General features: G+C 38.3%; 1 protein-coding gene across 1 annotated transcript in view; it reads left to right on the forward strand.

The window, feature by feature from the left end:
• Positions 1-2,079: 2,079 nt before the first annotated feature.
• IFT80 (intraflagellar transport 80) overlaps positions 2,080-18,005 on the forward strand; it is an 80,736-nt gene continuing 64,810 nt past the window's right edge. The window contains exons 1-3 of the mRNA XM_063132031.1: positions 2,080-3,192; positions 15,278-15,388; positions 17,622-17,690. Of these exons, the coding sequence (XP_062988101.1) occupies positions 3,045-3,192; positions 15,278-15,388; positions 17,622-17,690 (328 nt within the window). The 5' untranslated portion in view covers positions 2,080-3,044. The remainder of the gene's footprint in view (positions 3,193-15,277; positions 15,389-17,621; positions 17,691-18,005) is intronic.

Raw genomic sequence — 18,005 nt, forward strand, 5'->3', positions numbered from 1 at the left:
GAACTCCTTGAGGAGTCACTGGCAGTTGTTGGGTGGAAGGCAGGGATTTCTTTTGCCCAATAATAATAATAATATAATAATAATAATAATAATAATTAATAATAATAATAATTTGTTACCCACCTCTCCCTCTGGATCGAGGCGGGGTACAATATAAATGCCATAAAATACATATAATTGATTAAAATATTTAAAACTAATACATTATTAAAAGCAGCACAGTATTAAAAGGCATCTTAAAATTCAATTGGGTAGATAATTCGACAAGATGATTCACCTTATCTTAGTTAGATACACAATTACATAGACTGTTTTGTGCTTTACAATCTGGTCATGGTTCCTACCCTTTTCTATCAGTCTGACTGTCCCAAGACCTGGCTGAGACACTTGTTTTATTTTGTCATTGTTAAGTGGAAGAGGGTTTGTTAGTTTGCTTTCTTGCTTGAATTAGCAAGATTCATTATCAATTTGAGACCCATCTGCTCTGGTATAGTAGTGGGAAGAAAGACTTTACCTGTAACTTTTCATCTCATGAGGGAAAGTCACTGATAATTAGTCAAATAATTATGACAGCTTATAGAAAGTTTTATTGGTAGATAGCTAGTTCTACTGTAATCCTTTTACAGCCATGTCCTTTGTATTGCACCCAGCTGAACCTGCTGCGCAGGTGAATGATTAGTTTGCACAGCACAAGTCTCCCTTCCTCCTGCAGTCCATTGTAACCTCAAAATCCAGAGGCTTGAGGGACCCTCTAGAACAGAGTAGGGATGGCAAAGGGGAAATAGATGAAAATCTCTTCCCTCTTCCCTTACTCCAGTAGAAACCTCTACTGGGTTAAAATTCCTTCCATGGACAGGAGTGGTTGTTCCATTGATGGAAGAGGACTTGGGATTTAACTAGAGATGTATAATTTATGGACATTTTGAATCCATGGGGAAAAATGTTTTCTGCAGATTTTTTCAGGGGAAAATAAACATTTTTGGAAAAATTGAAAAAATGCAATATTAACACTTTTTACAGATTGAAAGTCACTTTGTTACTTTAGGAACATAAAATGTAATTATGTACAAGTTGGTTTGGCATAAAATTATCACATTTGGTATATTAAAAGTACAGTGTATTCAAACAATAAAAATTGAAAATACTTTTTTAATTTTTTTTTTTAAAAAAATTGTAACAAATGCTACAAGCTCCTGAACTGTAAGGAGCCTCTTTGGTTTTGCCAGTTTATGAGCAGGCAAAAAACAATTAAAAACAACAACAGAAGAAACCATCAAAATTAGTAAAGAAAATTATTTATGTCTCTGCTAGTCCTCCACAGTGTTGAGCAGACATACCCATAAAAATAACTGAGAAATAGAGGGGACCAAGATTCAATGAATATGCATGAAATTCAATCAGACTCATTTTCTGAACTATAGCTATCACTAGCAGTTTCAATCTCCGCTTCAATGGCAGTGCCCCCTAGAGACAGAAATGCATTTTGCTCTTGCATTTGAGAGTTGTCTCAGTTTGCAACCTAGGACTTGCTTGACCTTGGTGCAAAGAAATTGTAATAATCTGATACTGTACATAGTTTTTAGGAATCATTTGGAGAAGTAAATATATGAACACCTTGTCTTAAGCATTTTATTCATCATGCTAAACTAAAATATTCCATAATCCATTCTTTCTTCATTTTTTTCAAAAAACAAACAAACCCCAAAAACAATTTGGGGGAAGAACAGTGGGGACTGACAGTTTCCCCCCAAATTTTTCCAGCCCCCCCATCTCTAGATTTAACCCACTAAATTTTAATTAAACTTGCTTATCTACCCCCCAAAAAAGCTTACTGTTTTTTTAAAAAAAATATTTGTGAATGCTTAAACTTACTCATTTTTGAATTGTCTCTATGACCTTAACCACATCAAATATTTTTCATTCAGAAAAGGGGAAAAGAAAGGAACCACTTATCACAGGGCAGAAATACATTAAAATTGTATATCCATAGTATAGAAAAGGGGTATCCACAGATACTACTACAGTTAACTAGCTTCCTACAGTCTTAGAGTTTACTATATTTCAGTTGGGGACTGCTTTCAGCCGGCTAACGTTAACAGGCATACAAAAGAACACGTTAGAAAATAGTTAGGCATTTCCTTTGAAGTCACAGGTGCAGTAAACCCACAAAACCAAATTCTGTAACTTAGAAATTGAGATACTAAGGAAAATACACTTCATTCAGATATATTTGATATGGATGTATTCTAATGTTAGTCAATCTGTAGTTCCTTTATATGAAACTGGAAATGTAAGATGAAATCCTAAATCCCTTCCTAAGGAATAAGCCCCATTGGACACAGTAGTACTTCTAACTAAACCTCTATAAGGGGTTTTTAGTCCATCCATCCATCCCAATTGTATTCCAAATCAAAGGCTCAATTAAAGCATTACATTCTGATCCTCCATACTATCTCAAATATACAATGGGTCTGTATATTCCCTGGTCCCTTTTTCGGGTTTTGATATTTGTAGTTTGTTGAGATTATTGAACTGGTCAAACCATGTTCAGCAACAAGAAGGATTGCCTGTAAGCATTGTTTCAAATAATGATTTTGAGGTAATTCCTGTTTAGTGCTAACCATAGTGTGTCTGATTTTGGTATCACAGCAACTTCCAATTTTTTAAATAAAGATATAGTACAGTAATCTCATTTGAAGAAAGCTGTCCTCATATGGGCAGGGGCTGTAAAAATATTTCTGAGTCCTAGGTGCCGGCATATTGTGGAGCCAGCCCAGTAAAGGGCTACAAAAATATTTCAGGTTTCTTAGTTCTGGGACAACCGCACATTTGAGACTTCATTTAGTTCTTTGTGAAATTTATTTCATTATTGAAGTTTAATAAAACTGTAAAAAGAGCCTTCATATATCTTTCTGCCAATATGTATGATTCAACTGTATTTGGACTAGAGTTCCTTAATTCTGTTAAAACATAAGGAATTGGTTAGTTGTGTAGGCTGGACAACAGCAGATGAACTCTATTCATGCAGTGATGATCACCAAATTATGAAATGGAACTTGTTAAATGGTGAGACTACGCAAATAGTGAAGCTTCCTGATGATATCTACCCCATAGATCTTCACTGGTTTCCCAAAAGTTTAGGTGGAAAGAGACAAACCCAAGCTGAGAACTTTGTACTCACAAGTTCTGATGGTAAGTCAACTCAGAGATGAGTTGCTACAATACTTCCAATAGTGTATCCTTTTATAATTAAATATTCTCCATTTTTTATTTTTGCAAAATCTTTTCATTTACTCAAAGTGTATATTGGGTTCTTGTACAATAAACTGGCTATAGGTGAGATGCTTTTGTGGCAAGCGGGGGATTATTTGTGTATCCCCCCACCAGGTGAAATGAGTAATTGGTAGAACATGCCGAGCTACTGGTGTGCTATAAAGAATTTAAACAAAGATGCTACACCTTTGTAAATGGGGTGTGTGAATGTATTTTAGGGAGCAATCTTATGTCCTCTAGACAGCATTTGGGGGACGTAGGACATTTCAGTTTCCTGGCTCCGAACTCAGAAATAGGAAACTGCACTCCTAGCTCCTCCCCCGCTCCACCTTGTAGCAGTGCAGGGAGAACTGTGCCAGCTACCTCTAAGCACTCAGGAGACGGGGAAAGAGGGGCATTCCCAGTGGCGGGGGGGGAGGACTGGTGTGGCAGCTATATGACATACTCTATGGCTAACCCAGCATCTTTTCCTCCCCCTCCCCAAAGCCTCCACTAGACACCTCCTGCTCTGCATTGGATAACTTGTAAGCTTCCAAAGTTTGGAGGCTTACAAATACCCAGGGTATATGATAGGATTGTGCCTTTCACTTTTATTATAGCAATGTTATTTTTAAGGTCAACATCTTATTTGGCCCAATCCAGAAATTTTCTTAACCCCACCACAGACATAGGTCAGCAAATGCCTCAATGTGGAGAAAAAATAAATTCAGAGATCCACATTGGCTGCATTCAGATGTCACAGTACCATGACCTAGTCAGCATGCTCTATCACTTCTGCTTGTCTCCTGACAGCACGAGTAGCTAAACATGCCAGGGACTTTCTGTCCTTGGCTTGGTTAGAATGATGCCTAGACCAGGAAATTTGGCTTGACTTTCCCTTGCCAAGCCAGAGTTATAACCCAGAGACAAGCCAGAGTTCCTGGTTTGGACATCATGCTAATCAAGCCAGGGACGGAAAGTCCCTTGCTTTTTAGCCACTGCCACTGGCTAGAGGAACCAAGCTGGAGCGATCGAGTTGGCTTGCTCATGTTAAGCCAAAATTTAAATAAAAACAGACTGCTAATTAAAATCAATAAAAATAAAAACTACCAATAAAAACCAATGGCCCAGACTTAAGGGAAGGCCAGCAAAAACAGGTGGGTTTTCAGAGCTTTCTTGAGGATCTGCAAAAAAGGGGTTGATGAACCCCTGATGGGAATTGATTCCAGGAGTGAGAAGGCCCTTTCCCATGTACAATTGCCCTTGGCTGTTAGCAAGGTAAGACGGGCCGCTGTTAATGAGTTCAGTGGATGGGCAGGCTGATATAGGGAAAGGGCCTATATTTAGGCCTCAAGTTTAGGCCTCAAGAGTTTGGGCCTAAATCATTTAAGGCTTTAAAGTAGGGTTGAGCAAGTTCTGTCACCCCCTGAAATTCAGGAGTACCCAAAATAATCTTAATTAAAAAAAAAAATTGCAAAGAAAATGGTGTCCAGAGCTGCTATGACGCATCAAACAAATCAAAATTAGCTGGAAAACAATTTGTTATTTTATTTTTCTTTCAACCCCCCCCCCCAAATTTGTTTCCCTGGGGCAGGGTGATGGTGGTGCAGCCCACAACTGTGTGTATGCAGGGTGTGTGTGCGAAAATGGCCCCTGGACCTCCTTGTGTTGCCCACCCCTGCTTTAAAGGTTAAAACCAGCACTTGAAATTGCGCTTGGAAATGCACTGGCAATCAAATCACTGCAGTTGGCACAGTGTCTGTGTCACATGAATCGGCTGTCTTGCCTCCACCAATATTTGGATAGCCATATTCTGCATCACCTGAAGTTTCTGAACCATCTTCAAATTCACCCCCCACATACAGTGCATTACAGTAATCCAGCCTGGATATCAACAGAACATAAATAAGGTCTCCAGTTAGGGTTGCATCTGGTGTACCAGCCTAAGCTGATAAAAAGACCACTGCTGCCAACTGAGCTTCTCCACTTAGCACCAAGTCCCATCTAGGACCAGATGTAATTCTCCGTCTAGATTATTTGATTTCCTACCAACAATATTTAAATCTTGTCTGGATTAAGTCTCAGCTTTTTTACCTACATCTATCCCAAAACCACTTCTGGACAACAGTTCAGGAGTTCAATAACCTCCCTAGGATCAGATAAGATTCCTTAATTAAATCAGAAAATTTATTTTCTATACCTTGTCTTAGAGATGGATGTTCTTACCAATAATTTAAGGAGAAATAATTTATATTGACAGCAAACCTATTTTTAAAATTTTGATTTTAGGTCCATGTGAACATGCATGAACTGCTAAATAAGTTAATTATTTAGAAAAAAAATAGAACTTAAAGAAATAAGGAAACTTACAAATGTGTGGAAATGCACTGGTGCAAACTTATTTTGTGTGGTAGAAGAAGTGAGTGGAATAAGAGATAGCCTTCTAGTTAAATTAGTCATCATGGCAGCAGATCTGCTGACCCTCCTATGCTTGTACTTCCATTAAAAATCCTTTCAAATATATTTTATCATGGAGGGGTTCCAAAGGCTAGTGGTAATCACCCCAACAAAAATATATATGGTGTTTTAAAAATGCAGGCATGGTGAAAATTCAGCTGCTCCATCTCACCCACCCACCCTAAATCATCTGACCACCCCATAGAGAATTAGCAAGTTTCCTTCTTACCTCTATCCTATCTAATTGTTCCCTTACTTTGGTTAACTCCAATTGAGTTATTTCTAGTAGTAGATGGGAATTTGTCATTCAGGGCAAATGATTATCAGTTTCCCCCCAATATAATCATCTGTCCATATCTCAGTGTACTATATAAATGGAATTGTTTTGTACGTAGAGAAATGTTTTGGATATAATTATCAATATCATAGATCAGAATTGTATTTTAAAAAAAACACCAGTCCAGTCTTTTAATATAAAAACATGCTTGACTATGGTGAGGACATAGGAATATATTCAACTTTGAAAACTCAAAACTTGGAACATGTCCTTCATGATATTACAAAGCACTCCAAGACTGAGGCCTCAAAAGAACAGTCTACGGATGTTGTCAGTCTGTGTTGTTTAAAGTGGGGAACCTGAGAGGGTTTGGCCCTTTTTTTAGTTTTTCCTACATCTACAGCTTGGAGATTGATAAAACTATCTTTAAAGAAGCATGTTATGTCCACTGAAAAGAGAACAATGCAACTGTTATACACATGCAAGCATTATATGGCTACTAATGTGTTTCTCAGAGAACTACCATGCTATCAATCAAATTCCTACAAATTGGTTCTGTATGTATGTAACTAAGAATGCCTCTTATATGATAGTATACCAATTTTAATCTTATTTATGGCCTTAATATTGCAACCAGAATTCCCTTGAGTTCACTGCATTTTATGAATGCATCTTAGATTTTTTTAATAGCAGTGTAAAACGTAGAAAGTGTCCACTGAGACTTTTGCTTTACCACATATGTAATAGAGGGGCCATTATGACTTGAAGCATATCTAACTAGACAGCTGCTATAATTCATAGATTAACAAGAGTAACACATCTCCTGAAAAACAAAGCAGTAGTGTAGAATTCTTAGATTTGCTGAGTTAATCATCTGTGATTGTCACATTTAAGACCAACCACACTGGTAGCCTATACACAATATAGAATTTCATGGAAATACTTTTATAGTGCTTGGCACGCATAATAGCTCAATATCTAACATATCTAAACCATTCTTGGAACAACACTGCTACAAGATGGGAAATACTATACTTATTTATTATTTAGATTTGTTATCCTATCATGAAGACTCGAGTGGTCAAATATAAGCATTCATTTTCTAAATGGATTACGAAACAAAATGAGACTCTGCTCTCATATCCTACCTTATCTCAAAGGCTCATTATGCATTACATTTTCCTTCTGTTTTTTCCATTCAAGGAAAAAAAGATGGGCCCTCCATGAAGGAAAGGTTTATAATCCCATTTTACATCTGTGGCAAAGATGGGGAACATTGGCCCTTCAGATGTTGTTGGACTGCATCTCCCATCAGCTCTGGTCAGCACAGGCAGTGATGAGGGATGTTGGGAGTTGCAATAACGTATGGACAGCCGAAACATTCCCCATTCCTGATCTATGGGATATGTGATAAGGGCATTGAAAATCTAAAGATTGGATGACCCCATGATACGCCACTGCAAGTAGGGTGATAATTTCACAAATGGCTAGTTCGGATGACAATATCTCTGATTAATAAGTAAAGTTATGAATGAGCCTTTTGTAGGTGCACCTTTGCTGTTCCCTTAGTAGTAGCAAACAAACCCAAGAACTCTTCAGTTAATCATAGTTTTCTGTTTAGTCCAAACTGGAAAATTAAGAGGTTCATCAGACAATCATTTTATCACACGCTCACTACTGCCCACTTACAGATGTGCTCACGTCCTTTAGATGACGACATCTGCCTCCCGCCGTTCTCCCGCTCCTTCCACTTGTTTTTCCATAGCCAAATAGACCCCTTTTAAGCCAACTATTTTTAAAAACAAAATGTGCTGCAATCTCCTGCAGTGTGCAGGAGAAGTGGTGCGATAAAAAATAGCCTCTGAATAGGCCATGTGGTCTTTGTTTACTTCCTCTTTCCCCTGTGGGAAGAATGAGGAAGTGCGGAGAAGTGACAGTAAGGAAATGTGATTTTCCCCTGTGTGATGACGCTCTAAGGATGCTTCCAAACAGAGGAGACATAGCACTTAGGGCGTCATCAGCTGAGCATTTTATTGCACGCTTATTGCTGGATATGCACGGATTTTCGCATGTCCCTCTCATGACATCTGTGTCTCACCGCCTCCCACCCCTTCTAGCCTTTGGGCGACAAAAAACACCCCAGTTAAGTCCAATTTATTTTTTGAGATGGAACTTGCTGTATGCAGGAGAAGCAGTGTGATCAAAATGGCCCACTGAATGGGCTCTGTGCATGTTGTTTACTTCCTCTTTGAAAGCGAAAGTAATGAGGGACAAATGCACAGGTGGAGAAATGACAGTAAGGAAATGTATTTATCCCCCATGTGATGACACTCTAATTATCAGGAATTGTGCAGCTATTCCATCTTTTCTTTCATACGGATTTTCTGTGGTAAGAAAAAGGGTGGAAGAAGTGGTGTGAAAACACAGGGAGATTACAAGTAGACAGTGACATCCTAATTCTCAGGAGAGACTTCTGGTCCTATGATAGAATTTGCAACATTTCATAATTTAATATATTAGTTTCCCTTCCCTACGTTAACGTAATAAAAGCAAATAGTAATAAATACATCATTTCACATCTTATAAACTGATCCTAATCATTTGCATTATTGCATCTGTTTATGAATACCATCCAGAGCACACTTATTTGGAAAGAATCTGTTTCATATCTTGGACAATTGCCCAAGTCTCTTAGGTTTGTAGGTGCATCTATGCATTCCATTATATGCTAGAGCCCCTGTCCATTGAGGAAACCAGTTGTGATGGGGGGGAAAGGAACAGGATTCAATCTATAAACAATATCCAAGCCCCGACATGTTCATGATTGCACCGAGGGAGGTAAACCAACAACAAGTTCCTAGAACTCTTATGGAATAAAAGAAAAGTCCTATGTTCACCTTGTCATTGTCAAACTTTTAGAGCCATATTCTAACAATGCTTATACATACACATTGGCAAGTCACTTGTACAAGGAGTGTGTGAGAGAAACATGAGCTTTGACTGTGCCTTTTTTTCCTTTTTCTTGTAACCCTGTAAAATGGCCCAGAGAAGCACATTTTTTACTCTGGTGCATGCTGTAAGATCCCTTCTTTTCAGGCCACCACCACTACTGGCATCAACCCACAAGGGGATGGAGATACAGATGGGTGAAGTACTGGAAGAGAACAGAACATTGAAGCAGGTCATTATAGAGATGGGCCAGTCCTGACCTTTCTTTCTCCTTTGCTCCTCCATAAGGGCCCAAACTGGAACCCATTTGAGAGTGGGTGTAGCGGTTCTCTACAACGCTAGCATAACTCTACGCTCTATGATAAACAACCAGTTTAGGTTTAGAATACCCTAATCTAAGCTCTCTTGTGCTGTTTCAACAAGTATCTACCTTATAAGTGCAAGTGTTGTGCCATTTTGTGTGATGATTTGATACCACTCAACCAATCCACGTTCACAAAGTGCTATTCAGAAACCCTTGAATAATTTCATAAAGGATGGTCACAGAATTTAGAATTCAGGTTCTGAAATTATATGGTTGCAACATTACAGCATCTCAGCTTATGACAGCCAGAGGGTTGTGATTCTCCTGCTAACATAAGGCAACTGTGACATCAGTGTGATCTGCTGCTAATGTCAAGGAATGCCGAACATGTGCAGAATACCAGTTTGCATGACACAGCTGGCTCACTATGGGTTATTTAACTCACAGTGAGCCACAGTACATGCCAGGTGACCTTTCGAATATGTAACCCAAGCAGGGGTTGTCGTGTTGCATGAACCTAGCCACTGAGGCTTATTTGAGGTTTAAACAACCCTTGCATAACTCTACAACAAATAGAAGATTATGCATATTCAAAATGTTGCCCGGCATGCACCACAGCTTATTGTGGACTAAACAACTCCTGATGACCCTGGCATGTCATACAAACCAGGTCAATGTTGTCATATTGACTGACCTTTTGCTAGATACTTCATAATACAATTCAGTTTAAAACTAGTCTGTATGACACTTGTTTTTACGTAAATTTTATTTTTGGTCTATATTCTAGAACCCAACACGTTCATATTCTAATACAGACAGTGCCATACATTAAAAGTTGTGCTTCAGTTTGATCTGCTATACAAGATATCCAATCTCCTTTCTGTTTATTAAGAGATTTTTCCCATAAACTTCAATTCTATATGTACCTACCTTGGAATAAATTCCACTGAATTCAATGGGGCTTACTCCTAAGTAGGCATATATAGGATTGCTCTTGTCAATAAACTTCTTTGAAATTGGGTGAATATTAATCTGTTCTGTACTCTGAAATCCTTTATGCTATCATTTTAATGTTACATTTAATACTATCTGCAGTAGTTCTTTAAAAATTACATTTGTTTTTTTTCTACTAGTTTTTGTTATACTGATGACTAGTCATTAAAATCAGAGCAGAATATTTAAGAGGCCTGTGGTAGCAAATGAATATAACAGACATGGTTCTGTACATGCTGTACTTGAATAGACTGCTAATCTCTTATTTGAATGCTTTCCAGAACTGCAAAATAGCTTCAACTTTGAGAACAGTTTATGGTTTCATTAAATAATAAAAACAGGAAGAAAGGAGCAGTATTTTATAAAACTGAGAATTAATTTAAGGTTGAAACTGAGGCGCTTCACATTCTGTTCCAAACTATATTATGAACAAAGCATATGGTGAAACATTTCACTTTTATATCTGGCATATAAAAGTAAGCTAAAAAAAATGTCGATACTTCTACTGATGCCAACAGATACCAAATGAGTTTTTGAAGATTTCTTATTTGTTTACATTATCTTCATGACCAACACCACCAGTCAAGTGATATGCCCAATTATATGGATCTTAAGATAACTGTTTAATTAGTCACTGAGCTGGTTTGCATAACACAACAGCACACCTACTACAAGCTATGAGTTTTTTGACAGCTTTCGAACCCTCAAACAACCCTTGCTACCTGGGTTCCACGGCACAACAACCCATGGCAATCCAGGCTCCTGTGGGTGTCATGGAAAAAATGGTGCCCGTGGTCTCATGCATGATGCAACAGCTCCCACTGGTAAATTACACTATGGTAGGCTGTTGTGTTGTGTGAACCAGGTTACTGTTGGTCATTAGCAGTGGATTTGTGAAAGGAGACAGTTTGCTGTCTTTCACAGTTTGAACACCCCTGCTGTGAATTAGTCAGTTTTGGTCTCTTGCCTAACAGCTTTTTAACCTGGAATGCTAAGGTACTGTTCCAAAATAGAATGGTGTAACTTGAGTCTTTCTGGTACAAACATTTTCTACCAGTAGAGATGAGTCTTGCTTTCAGGATCTGCACTGACAACAATTAACCAATTGGCAATCATACAAGTGCCCCTATTCTGTCAGGATTCTGACTAAGATTTCTGCCAAACATAGTTGGTGTTTCTCTCAATGCAGGAAAGAATAGCAACAACAAAACCCTATGACCGTACTCTATCTTTTATTTAAAGCAGGGATAGTCAACTTATAGCCCATTGGCCACATCCAGCTCTGGCCAGCTCTCCTCATGCCAGGCTGAAAGTGTAAAATTCTGCATCTTGTTTGGCAAGTGCTACTCCCAGAGCTGAGAAATTTCTGCAGAAGCCATTGTATCATTGCAGAAGTCTTGAGTTAGCCTCTCATTTCCTGATGAAAGGGGCATCTGTTCTCAGTTTGAGGGGCCACACTCTCCAGTTAAGTTGGGAGGGTCTGTGATGACATCATAAATAGGTCCTGTGGCCTCTGAACATCTTGACTAGGTAGAGCCCAGCACTCCAAGATGATAAGAGGCCAATCTCACCCATAACAAGCCATAATGTTCTTTCAAAAAATTGTTAGGATCAACTTTTCTCACGGACCTAGAATTACTTTCTTTGGTGATAACGTAAATGAATTTGCAAGCCTAAGGTAAATCAGTCCATAGAAGAACAGATAAACTGAACGGATGAGAAATGGGAACCTAATCGAGACAAGACAGAATTATAAAAAACAAAAAAACTAAGCATGGTCAGTCCTGCCATTATACAAGGTGAGACAACCCTATTGGGTGGCAAATGCAGGAGAGTAGTAGTGGCACTCCACTGGCTTTTCCTCTTGACCCCCTTGCCTGTTACTATATGCTGTAGGACAGAGCTATGTGTGCCATACAACCTGTCCTGATCCCCTTAACTAGCCTGCTGCTTTTAGTTGTGGTGGAGGATGTTATCCTATCATCAGTATTGAAGTAAAATTCAACTGGCACACCAGTAAGCTTCTGTGTGTGGAATGTGTGAATCAGCAAAATGTCTTGGGCCAACCCCAAGACTGACAACCAAGTAATGGGAGTTCAACTTTTTGATAAAGTAGAACCCCATTTGAAAAATTTAATTTTGCAGTTAGATGTTCTTTTTGACTTAGCTCTAAGCCTTGATGCACCGGTGATATTCCTGCCAGATGTGTGCTTGTACAACTTAGGCTAGTGCACCAACTGCATCCTTTCCATATGACATCAGTTTTGGCAGTCAGGACATATATCCTAATTACTTCTCATTTGGACTGTTGCAATGTGCTCTATATTGGGCTTCCATTGAAAAGTATTCTGAAATTGCAGCTGTTCCAAAACGCTGTAGCCAGACTCCTGACCAGAGCAGGTTATAGCGATTGCATTGGCTTGTTATAGCAGTTGCATTGGCTTCTAGTTTGTTTCAGAGACCAATTTAAAGTGCTGCTTTTTTCCCATTGAAGCTCTAAATGGCTTAGGACTAGGTTAAAGGCCATCTAATTTGAGCCTGCCTAGGCACGAAGATATGCAGAAGTGGCTCACCTACATCAGATGTGCATTTAGTAGAAACATGAAACTGGGCCTTTTCATTGAGCACACCCAGACTAGGGAATTTTCTCCCTTGAAATGTTTACCTTGCCCCTTTGAGGCTAGCTGTTGGCTGGCTTTAGCCTATCAATTGGCTGGCTTTAATTGGATATTTTCTCCAACTTGTGGATGTTTTTAGTGCTCTTTTTATTTCTTTGGTGTGTCATTCTTGTGGTGTATTTTTAATGAATTGTACCAAATATATTTGTACATACAACTCCATTGATTTCAGGGTTCTACTCTCAAATATGGTCAAATCTGGATCCAGCCCAATGGTTTGAATCCAAAGTCTTCCTCTTGTGGACAGAAAGGCTTCTTCCATCATAGAAGGCTTTTGATCCAGTGGAACATATATGCTGGCAGAACAGAAGAGCAGATGGTATTTAATAATAAAATAATAATAATAATTTATTTGTTACCTGCCTCTCCCTCTGGATCGAGGTGAGGTACAACACAAATAAAAACACCATAAAATACATACAACTAATTCAAACATTTTAAACCAGTGCATCATTAAAAAAAGCAGCACACCTCTTCCTGCAATCCTTTATCTCTCCCCCTCCCCCAAAACTGCTCTGTAGGGTTGTGAAACCTCTTGAGTAGTGTGGGAGGTGGTGCTGGGGCCCGCAGAGGGAGGAAGTAATTGGTGAATATCATGTCTTCCCACAACTTCTGTCACCTGGCATGTTCGAAGTGGAACTTTGCCTACAGAGTATTATCACTGGTTAGGGGAACCTTGGATTCAACCTAATATATTTTAATTTGTATTTTGATAAATGTTCTATTTATTGTTAGCCACCTTGAGCAATATTCTGTAGGAAAAATGGGTAAAAAATTAAACAAATACTTAATAGCCTTCTATTAAAAAAATCCAAATCCTTATCTTTGTTTCAAATATCAGGTCCCTTGCATGTAATTCTATAAAACTGTACACATTAGCTATGGATTCAGCTGCAGACTTTCATCTTAATGCGATGAGATATTACTTCAATCTCCTAACTGAATTTATCTTTTTACTATTTTGCCATTTTGTCTTACATTGTTGTGCTTGAATTTTTACTGTGTATATGTTCTTGGAGGCCTATTATCAGTTAAAGTAATTTTTAAAACAATGATATATTTGTAATTGGTTTCTAGTCTTCCTGTTCCCATTTATTGTAAAATTTTAACTATGTATCCAAGAGTTAACAATTGATCATTTTTGCTATTGCTTTAATGACAGAACGTATAAATATTCAGTTTGAATCCTTCTGCTCATGGAAGGGCTGTTTTACCTTTCTATGAGAAGTGTTGATATAAATTTAGGTGTATAAATTTAACAAATTAAATAAAAAATGAAACTAAATATAAAGAAGTTATTCCACTTGTGCAACAGGTTACAGAATCTTGCCCAAGTGGAAACATGAGAACTGCTATAGTACATTCCTTTTATAACACTGTGTGAACTCTGGTGCAGTATGGAATGGCACTTTTGGTCCCAGGTTCTTTGGACCCAGTCCAATATATTTTTAGTTTACTTAATGCACAGTTCTATGCACAGAAAAAATAAAGTCCTGTAACTCCCCATGCTGGCTGAGGCATGCTGGGAGTTATAGGACTTTTTTCTGTCTAAGTATGCATAGGAGTATGCATCAGCTCAGAGACCTTCAGTATAAGAATGATGCAGAGAGAATATTATTACATGACTACTAAATGATGGATAATACTTGAACATCTACAATTAACATGAAGGCATATAGTGAAAATAGTAAAATTCTTACAGTAACTCTGTGTAAGGTATTAGTATATTTTGTTTGTCTAATGCAAGGAGTTGTAGGCCCTCCAAATATTTTAGTATACAACTCCCATGATTCCTAACCATTGGCTATGCTGGCTATGGCTGATGGGAGTTGTAGGCAAAGCAACTAGAGGGCCACAAATTGCCCACTCCTAATCTAGCAGTATGCTATTGACAATGAAAGTGACTTGTGTGGTAGAAAAACTTTAGGAGTACTTTTTTTCCCATGGGAAAGTTGAAGGTGACTATGACCAATGATATAGGCCCCAATCCAGGAAAGGTTAACTGAATTCAGTGGACTTGAGTTAGTTGTAACTGACTTGACCCATTGATTTCAGTGAGATGCAAGTGTGAATAATGTGATTTGACTTGGAACCGTATTGTCTGATAATTCTGGAAAGCGCTTCTAGCATTGGTTTACATGAGAGTAATAGGAAGGACAATTTACAGCTGAAGAATTCTTATTGGTCAAACTATAGGATGATAATAAATAGCTTAATCAAGGAATTAAAAAAAGAGTTAGAACTGCATGCCATTCTTCAGATAATTGGGTGTTTATTTTAGCCACGATCATAAATATTTGAGCATCTACAGTAACAGTCTTCCCATGTAAATTAGATTAATAATATAGCAACTTCAAATTCATGTAGGCAAGTTCCATTTAATTTCCAAGACTGGAAGAGTTGAAAAGAGTGTAGAAGCCCACTGTGGAGCTGTACTTGCAGGGAGATGGAATTATGAAGGCACAGCACTTGTTACAGGTAAGAGATTTTTTTAATGAAAAAAAAAATCTAATGAAGGAAGTTAACCAAAGAATGGCTTCAAAAGTAGAATGGCTTCATTTTTAAAGATTAGCATTTCTCGAAAGATTGGAAGCAAATAACATGTACGCCTGATTAAAAATGAGCAAGGTGCCTACTGAGTAATAGAAATGTTTATGGAAATGAGATATAGGAATGGATGAGTCCTTTTACATTTGGAAGGCTAGCTGAGACTTTTTAAAATTGGGTTGGATCCAAAGACTGCACATGTGTCCTTATCCTTGTGCTGCCTTTTGACAAGAATCTTGAAGAATGTGTTCCTGCATAATATAGTACTATGCTATCTCTCAGTTGTGTGGCCAGGTAGTAGTTGGGCAGATAGATGCTTAACGCTATATACCCGCATTCATGCCTTTGTTATTCATCACAGTCATTGACCCTGGGCCAGATTGCCTTCAAGTATGTGTATTTATTTCCTTCTCCCTTCTTGACTTCTCACTTTGAGAGCCTCAAGCCCTGTACTGTACATAGGGAGAAGGGAGAACAAACAAGCAAACGTATGCTTACAGACAATCTGACCAAGGGTTAATGGCTAAAGCTAAACTGGGAAAAGACATTATCATTTCTTCATCTGATATGAAGTTCAATCAAATGGGAAGCAATCTTTTGATATAGAACCATGAGATATATGCAGCAGCTCCTTCTAAATTAATTTCTGAGTTTATATAGCAATGAAAGGTTGAAGAACAGGAAAATGATTGGCGTAATGCCTCCTGAGGTCACAAAGGCACATTGACACAAAGGAGGTCTTTCTGTGGTACTCTTTTCTTTTGTAGTTCCAATTATGAAGAGGCATTTAGGAGACTTCTTATAATGTCTGCAGCCTCCTTCCCCCATTCCATCTTAAGTCTATAATTGCATCCAGACTCCATGGCTTAATCATCAACCATCCCCCCGACCTTGTGTGTGCGTGTGTATGCGTACTTTGTTTAATATTTTGCCCGATGAAGAGTTCTGGAGAATTCAAAAGCTTGCACAGTATTTTGTTGCCCTTGAGTTGGCCTAATGAAAGGTATTACCCTAATATGGCTTTTTAATTTTTTCCTGTGACCATCATAGCTTACCTCTGCTTCTCATAATGCAAGTTTGCAGATGGAACAAACTCAAGCCATTTATCTCCTCTTCATCTGAGCTTCCCAACATGCCCTCTGTCATCTGAGATCTGTAGAAAATAGCGAAATTACAAACACTAAATAGATTTCACTGGTCTTGTTATCACCATACTCCAAACAGCTGTCACAGAACCAGCATCTATATAGAAAACCAAAGGTATTTTGGTAGCTAAACACCTTAAATCTGAAAGCAACATTAGGATACAGATGTTAGTTTATAACAGGGGTGCAGAACCTTAAGCAGAGGGCCAAGAACTTTCCCCAGCCTAAAAGCTTGAAATGCCTCTCCTCAGCTTAGGGAGCAATTCTATATGGATATCCAAGAGCCTTCGAACTTGGAGGCTGCTGAGTATCCAATGCAGGTCAGGAGGACAGTGGAGGCAATCTTCGCCTCCACACTCCAGCTGCCCTGCATTTCTGCTACATTTCATCCATCTAACAGCAGCACCTAGGAGGAGGAGGAGGAGGAGGGATTCTTCCACTTCCTTATATAGTACATTGATCTGGTCCTATGGTTATATCGCCTCCTATTTAGCATGCTCTGCCTATGTTTAGAGAAAGAGGGAGAGCAAATTAATATCCCTTTTGTCCCAGCCATGCTGATTGTAGTGTTAGCAAATTTAGAAAACCTTTAGACCCACACCACCTCTGCCATTTAATCCCAGTGCCCTAAAATAGCCATCATCTGGGGAAGCCTAGTTTGTAAGATAGAGAGTGCATTTGCTCTCATTCTGTACATTTCAAAAATGCTGGGGACAAATAGGATCAAACTCATTCTATCACCTCCCACGTGAGAATCACTAGCGAACCACTACATCACTTGTTCTAACTCGCCCCACCCACTGACATACCATGCATTTTGAGCATGATTTGTTTCAGTTATTTTGAAGTGGCACAGGAATTCCAAATGAATTAGGAGATGTTCATGTGATTCCTCAGAAAACATTGGAAAATATTTCTGTGTATTTGATAAATTTGCTGTTTGAATGTAAAGTTCACTCAATACAACTTTTAAATGTCCTGAGTGTTAAGAATTTTAATTTAATATTCCTCTGTTGTAGTTGGTGAAGATGGACAAATAAAAATATGGTCTAAGAGTGGAATGCTGAGATCCACTTTAGCACAACAAGGTAAGCTGTTTTATTTCCTTATATATAACTTCAATACATCTTTTGAAATTTATTTTAATACCTTCCCAGAAATTCCCAGAAGAATTAACTGAATTTTCAGTGGTCTTGTACTTCAAATTACAGTGTATGAAAATAACTGGATGTCTTGAGAGATTTCCCAGTATTTTTAAAGAATATAAGGACTTAATATGGATGCAAATGTTCCTTAAGGAGAGTAACATGCATGCCTCTTCTACTACAAAAGGTTGCCTTTGGTGGACAGTTTGTCCATTCAAGAAATCTCAGCAGCTATTTGACCATACCTTTGCAATGAAA

This window comes from Elgaria multicarinata, chromosome 8 (assembly GCF_023053635.1).
Source record: "Elgaria multicarinata webbii isolate HBS135686 ecotype San Diego chromosome 8, rElgMul1.1.pri, whole genome shotgun sequence".
Taxonomy (NCBI): Eukaryota; Metazoa; Chordata; class Lepidosauria; order Squamata; family Anguidae; genus Elgaria; species Elgaria multicarinata.